Genomic DNA, 7,096 nt, shown 5'->3' with positions numbered 1-7,096 from the left:
GATTCTTGGAAAATTGGATTTTACACAACTTGTTGAAAATTATGGGAGGCAAGGAATCACCGTCTCTTTTCAAGTGAGAATTATACCGCTGAAAATATTTTGATAAATATTTGTGCTATAGTTAGGCATTCCTTGAAAAGTTTTTCCACTATCAATTTAATCATGTAAATCCTGTTGCTTGTATATCGCCTGACTTTGTATAGTTTATTTTGCAATGAGAATTATCCATTTCATTAAAAAAAAATTAATTCATCCTCGTGCAAAATATTGTTTAAATGTAAATAAATTAATTGAATATGCATGGCAAGTACATTATATAATACATGTAATTAGAGCGAACCCATATCACGATTGGCTGCAATAGAATGGACAAAGACAATACTCCTTTTTTTAAAAAAAAAATTATATTCAAAATAATTTTTATCGGCAGGTTGAATCGGGTTTTCATACCTCACAATGAAAACGCTAATCGTATAATATACGGGTTTTCATAGTATGCTTGCAAGAGAGTCGACTCCGACCGGTGGCGCACGGCGGCGCCTCGTAGTCCTGGCTTCATTCTGCACAACACGCATCGCAGCTCAGCGCTTCCGCCGCACAACTCATCGTTCCGTCATAGCCTCAAGTTAAGTAAGTTCACCTCGCACCCTCGTCGGCAACTTGAAGATAACTTGCTTCTTATTTTATTTTATTTATTTTTTTGAATGTGTTTTTCTTCATCAGTTAGTTCTCCCGTTCGCTCACTTTCACTTTGTCTTATTACTGGCTATCCACCACGTGTAGTTTCCCCCTGAAACAGCAACATGATTTGTATACTCTGTATTTCTTCATTCTGGAACACCATGCGATTCTTATGCATTTCCCCTTGTCATTTATTTATGGCCTCTTGAATCGGAGCATGCATGATAATTTCAAGCTTAAATGCTTGCTTGCTTCCCGTTAAAGCATACATTGACAAGCTAGCTCATTTTCCTTTTGGCTACGACAACTTCCTAAAGTAACTATACTAAAAAATCACGGTGAAGAATATTTATTCCTTGCTTGAAGATTTTTATCAAGTAAATATCGCTATGTATGGTACATGATAAAATTAATCAATACATAGATATTCTAGTCTGGCAATAAGCGTCCACTTATTTTTTTGAAATTGACAGCGTTCAAACAAAAGATATTAATATTTGGACTTTTCTTTCTCGAGGAAAATCTGCTCGACATCAATTTCAACACTTCTAGGATGGAGGTTGCTTTGGCAGCATCCTTTGTTGATGCTGATGTTGACTGCTGGGACCTTCGGTGGGGGGCAGAGCAACTGCGCTATAAAACTTGTGCTTCCACCCCTCATGGCCTCGTCAGTGTGGGCAGTCGCTTCCTTGCATCTTCCCAGATCCGAGATTCCTCAGCCAATGCTGGTCTGGTTCTCTACTGGTCCTGGTCCAAGGTCTGTCTTCTTCATTGCATTTCATGCATTTCAAGTTGTTTGCAACTTTGCCTTTTTTTTTAATAATAATCTGATTTTTACCGATGTGTTTATTTGGATGAATAATAATGATTGACATGTTATTGCTTATGGCTCAGCCTCAAGTAGAAGCCAAGAGCTTTCCAGCTGAGCCGATCAGGCCTCTTGCTGCTAATCACCCAGGCACTTATGTAGCCGGTGGAGGTTTATCGGGTGACATATACTTTTGGGAGGTATGGTAACTCTTTGATGAGACATTATATGGTAAACGTCTCCTGGCATTAGGTTGGGAAGATATGAATTAAAAATGAAAACTTAGTTGCTGTTGCCTTTTAACTTTATTGACATCATGTTTTGTTTTCCAGGTTGAAACTGGCAGATTGCTTAAGAAGTGGCATGCTCATTATAGGGCTGTAACTTGCCTAGTATTTTCTGAGGATGACTCACTACTGATATCTGGTTCAGAAGATGGATGCATACGAGTTTGGTCCTTGTTCGTGTATATAATTCTCATCTTTCCTCTTCCTCTTCTCCATTTTTGCATTTTCTAGGAGTAATTTGTCATATATACCACGTGTTTCAGGATATTTGATGATTTGAAAAGGCAGGAAGCAGGTCATCTTTATGAGCATAGTTTTTCAGAGCACACCTTATCAGTAACTGACATTGTAATTGGCTATGGAGGATGTAATGCAATTATAATTTCTGCTGCAGAGGATAGGACCTGTAAGGTTTGGTTTGCTTTTGCTTTTTTGGTGTCTTTTTTTATAGTATCGTGTTAGCTAAGTAATAGGATGTATCAAACTAGAAAAGATATTTTTACTTTGCAGCTCGAATGACTGAGATCCTCCTCTTTTGAAATATTTCTTGAGGGTTTAGCATGCTTAGGAATTATAATTCATAATGTTCACGTGCCAAAGCAAGAAATGCTTCATAATATAGGGGGGATTTGTCCTGAAAGCTCGCAAAACAATCCTCTACAGTCTGTCAAATCAAAGGCTATGAGGGTCAGTGTTATAACTCATATAAAGTGAAAGGCATCTATTCTAAGGAAATGTCTGCCATAAATATGATATTTTCTTGAAAGTAGTAATGTGAAGAAGCAGAACTGCACAACTAAATTTAAGAGTTATCTTTTACGAATAAAATATAGGTCTGTTCTAGATTTTTCTGTTTTTGTTTTTTCGTCAGAAGTGAGGGGTCAGTGCTTAATATTGTTCCAAGGGCTACCTGGTGTAGACTACACTTAGAATGAACTCTAATTTGCTCTGTTAGATTTGTGTCCATTGTTCTCTAAATTTAACAAAGTTGATATTGGGACCATTTTATTGTAAATTCTGTGGTTATTTCTTAAAAAGCGCTCGCGCACACATTTGGTTTCTTCGTTATTTGCTGTGTTCTCATATGAATTGGCTGTGACATCTTGGCATCTCTATTTTTCTCTTAAATATTGTTTTCTGATATAGCACTGCTGTTGATTTTGATCCGAGTCATGATATTCTTTTTGTGGTCCCAAGGTTTGGAGCTTATCTAGAGGAACACTGCTAAGAAATATAGTATTCCCGTCAATAATTGATGCGATTGCACTGGATCCTGCTGAACATGTCTTTTATGCTGGCAGTAGACATGGAAAAATATTTATTGCCGCACTTAACGCTGAAAAGATCCGTAGTCATAATCATGAGATGCATATCATCGGTTCATTCTCTAATCACAGGTTAGTTCTTCTCTTCTAAGTATACATATCTTGAAACATCGACCTCCCTATTAGTGGTTTGCTCGTATTTTCTCCTTCGTGCTCTCAACTCTTCATGTTCGCCAAAGTTTTGGTAGTTTGTTTTCTCTTTGCCATGATATTTTTCCTCATGTAAATCACGACGACGCATTTGCTAAGTTGTTTGGTGCTTGGTGATTGGGCTGGAATTTAGATTTTTCCTTAGATTGGTCCTCAAATTGCCAGGAGCACCTTCTTTAAGCCAATATTTGAAAATTTAGTTGGCCAGCATCAGTGACGTACTCTTTTCCATTGAAAACATTGCATATTGGCTTCTGACAGGGGATTGTAGGTTTACATTTCACCAGTGGACAATGTATAACATGTTATTTCAGCATGAGTGGCCTGCTGATTTATATTAGAAATTTAGGAAAAGAAAACCCAATAATCATGATGAGTATTTTCGAGCCTTGTATGCTCTGGAAGGCTGAAAGCCACTATTGAATTAATCTGTACTGTTGATTCTAATGATGATCCCCCATTGACTTATGTTTTCCGTATGAAAATGAAAGCCATTATTGACACTAGATTTTATTTATCTTGAATTGCTGATCATGGATTTTATTTGTGAACCTTTGGAATTAATAACAAAATGGTCTTGCCCCTTAGCTCATGGTATCATAGCCTTGTAATATATGCAATTAGAAGTATGATCCTTGCTGTTCCTGTTATCATTGAATTAAAATTCCTGTTGAGATAGCTGATTTGAATTTTCTGTGCAAATTATGATGTCTTGGCTTTGTCCTTGAGTCCAAAGGCTTACGCATGATGGTGTATGACAGATAGTAATAAAATCAATCCTGGATCTTCACTTAACCCATTAAACTCAAGTTAGATAGTCGTTGATTTTGAATAAAAAATGTGCTTGGTTGGACCAGAAGTTAACCTGCTTTTTCCCCTTCCCTCAACAGCAAAGCAGTTACTTGCTTAACATATAGTGCAAGTGAGAATTTGTTAATCTCTGGATCAGAAGATGGAATGATTCGGATTTGGAATGCAAAAACTCGTAATTTTGTCCGCATGTTCAAGCACGCAAAAGGTTCTATCTGACTCTTTTAGATTTATGTTCAATACATTTTAGTTATGATATTTTCTCTTCTATTATGAACTGTTATATACAGAATAAGCTTATGACTTTTTCGATGTTCATCCTGCACTTTCTGTACTAGAACTTAATGATAAATATAAGTCTTGATACATCTGATGCAAGAGTGCATGTCAATATGGCAGGGCCTGTAAATAATATTCTCGTTGTTAGAAAACAGCTTGACTCAAGCAAGCGTACTTCAACTTCACAATCGTGCTCAAGAAAGCAGGGATCTTTATTACCCCCTCCATTGGAAAAATACTCAAATTCAACAACAAATGAAGCTTCAGATGTTGAGATGGTTGTTAGCCTTCACGATGACAGGATCGGTTTGGATGTTTCATACATGTCTTGTCGGGCGATACTTAATCAAACCAAGGAATTTCAGGTTTGTTGCGCATGGACGATTAACCGATAGATATATTCTCATCATTAGTCTCATTTTGCATTGATTTTTTTTGGTAAAATGCCGTTATTCAATCTTCTAACCTCGATAAAACCTCTGTTTTTAACCTTTTAAACCAGAACCAGGGCTCCTCTGCCTCTGAAATGGCGATGGAGAGGCTAAAAGCAGATTGCAAGAGATCTGCCCAGATGGTTGACCGATTTAAGAAAATGTGTGAAGATTTGCAAGAATTCTATGAGGATGACTTCTTGAAAAGTGGTCAAACAAAAACTTAAGATCAAACTGGCAACTAGGTCGCTTTATTTTCTTGCTTGCTCTGCTCAAATTTACCCTTCGAATGTAGAAATTCTAAGGCTTAGTTGATTTATCTGGCGAGTTATTATTGGCAATTTTGCTTCCTCTCGGTACTTCTAAGTTCTGATATGCTGCTACGCAACACAGAGCTCTTTTATACATGTTTTTTGGATGGGCAATTGAATGCTACATGTAAACGGTGAAATGTTCGTTGTTTATAGGAAATACTTCAATACTTGACTGAGCTTCTGGCAAATTGGAAGGGAAAACAAAGGAAATGGGATGACAAATTTTTGAACTACATTAAGTGAGTTCTCTCTAGCGCATATTTTTCTGTCTATTTTCGTAACGGTACTGATCTAAATGGTAATTATTTGTGTTGGTCGCCGTAGTTGCAAAACTGAATTTATTTTTTTTATTGCGAAATTGACGATTAATTCATGGAATTAGTTTGTTCGATCCTGCAAAATTAATTTATTCGAAATGATTGAATCGCTATTGTCCGTCTCATTACATCAATGATGGAGTTTATTTCTTAAGAAACAATTAAAACTTAACGAAATGAATATTTCCGTCTTATAATTTTGGGGTTTTATTTCCTGAGCTAATCCAAATCGGAAACTTCTCATTTCCGAAGAAGTGTCCACTAGGAGCTCGGTATATAAGATTTTTTTCCCTGTATTTGAGTAAAAAATAATTAATTAAACAAATAAAAGCAGAAGAAAATAATCAATGAGCTATTAGTTGAGATAGTAAGCGGTTTTCCGCAAGAAAAAAAACACAAGTTTAAATTCTGAAAAATGTAGTTGTGAGAGTTTTAAACTTTTAATCTTAATACTCTCTGCCCAATAGAAATTAAACTTAAACTCAAAATAATTTGAGGATAAAAATATCTTGCCTGGAAGATAAAATAATATCAGGGAAGGATGACATTTTCAAAGGACATTTGACTCCCTTGTATTTAGGACCAGAGATAGTATATAATTATAAAAAATAACAAATAAATTCCAAATAATGCATTGAAAAGAACAGTGTTATTGAAAACGTGAAAAAAAAAAAAAATTTGCCAGACAAGAGACGTGTGGAGGAGATGACGGCTCCGACGCGTGGAGGAGAGGAGAGGAGCAGTCAGCATCCGTAAACTTAGATCTTTATATGCAAATCTTAAAAGATTGGTTATAAACAGTTGTAAATTACGGATGTTTTGTTTGTGTAACCCCAGAAGCTAATTGTGAATATCAGAATTTCTATTACAAATGGCAAGTTCAGTTGCGAAAAGCTTTTGTGAGTCATCACTAATTTGTTAGCTTTTACATTATGAGCTTTCAAGTTTAAAACTAAACTTTTGGGATTTGCGGCTAAAAGGCGCAATCCACATAAGGGTCCTGTTCTTTTTTTTTTTTTAATTTATATAAACCATGATGAAACATGTTGCAATCAAACGATTTAACAATGCTCTTTGTTTTTACTCATCAAGTTGCAATCCTCATTTGTTAAACATGAACTTATTAAGAATTTATAATAAAATAATTTAGGGATAAGATCAATCCCCGCACCTTTAACACGTTAATGTAAAAACATAGTACTTAAATTATCTTTTGCAAATGAAGGTGGGCACGCTATGGAGGGCCTCTCAAATCTTGCGTTCGTTAAAATTGTTCAGAATTATATTTATTCTAATTTTTTATGAATATCTTATAATTTAATCAAGAATAATTTTTATTTCTTTTCATAAAATTAGATTCTCTTTCATGATATGATTTATCCAATTTGTGATTGGAAAACATTAAAAAAAAGAAAGACACATGACCATGTATGGTTAAAAGACTTGATATAATAAACATAAAAAACTTAACATAAATATTATTTTATATATAATTTCGCATGTGTTGAAATAATGTTCAGATCATATTGGTTAACAATTTATAAATATTTTTATAAGCAAGTTCTAAGATGTGTTGTAATCATAATAATTCAGCTCATAAAACCAATTCATCAACTTACTAATTGTGTGTGTATATATATATATAAAGTTAAGGTGTAAATTTGTTTTAAATATTTTTGCTCATCAGCATTGGG

General features: G+C 35.0%; 1 protein-coding gene across 1 annotated transcript; it reads left to right on the top strand.

Moving 5' to 3' along the window:
* Positions 1-1,234: 1,234 nt before the first annotated feature.
* LOC114743091 (protein ROOT INITIATION DEFECTIVE 3-like) lies at positions 1,235-4,998 on the top strand. Its single transcript, XM_028931285.1, has 8 exons — positions 1,235-1,438; positions 1,576-1,689; positions 1,822-1,955; positions 2,040-2,187; positions 2,974-3,173; positions 4,142-4,269; positions 4,461-4,705; positions 4,843-4,998. Exons 1-8 carry the CDS (start codon positions 1,235-1,237, stop codon positions 4,996-4,998), a joined length of 1,329 nt encoding a protein of 442 aa, XP_028787118.1.
* Positions 4,999-7,096: the final 2,098 nt, after the last annotated feature.

Source organism: Neltuma alba, unplaced genomic scaffold, assembly GCF_004799145.2.
Source record: "Neltuma alba isolate B1F8T4 unplaced genomic scaffold, ASM479914v2 tig00003940_pilon, whole genome shotgun sequence".
Classification (NCBI taxonomy): domain Eukaryota; kingdom Viridiplantae; phylum Streptophyta; class Magnoliopsida; order Fabales; family Fabaceae; genus Neltuma; species Neltuma alba.
This window is presented reverse-complemented; position numbering and strand designations above follow the sequence as displayed.

What these genes read in the sequence shown, in the direction of transcription:
- LOC114743091 (XM_028931285.1), top strand. Translation starts at nt 1,235, where the DNA reads ATGGAGGTTGCTTTGGCAGCATCCTTTGTTGATGCTGATGTTGACTGC. An exon ending in GTGACATATACTTTTGGGAG is followed by an intron (nt 1,690 to 1,821) that starts GTATGGTAACTC and finishes TTTGTTTTCCAG; the next exon opens with GTTGAAACTGGCAGATTGCT. An exon ending in ATCAAACCAAGGAATTTCAG is followed by an intron (nt 4,706 to 4,842) that starts GTTTGTTGCGCA and finishes CTTTTAAACCAG; the next exon opens with AACCAGGGCTCCTCTGCCTC.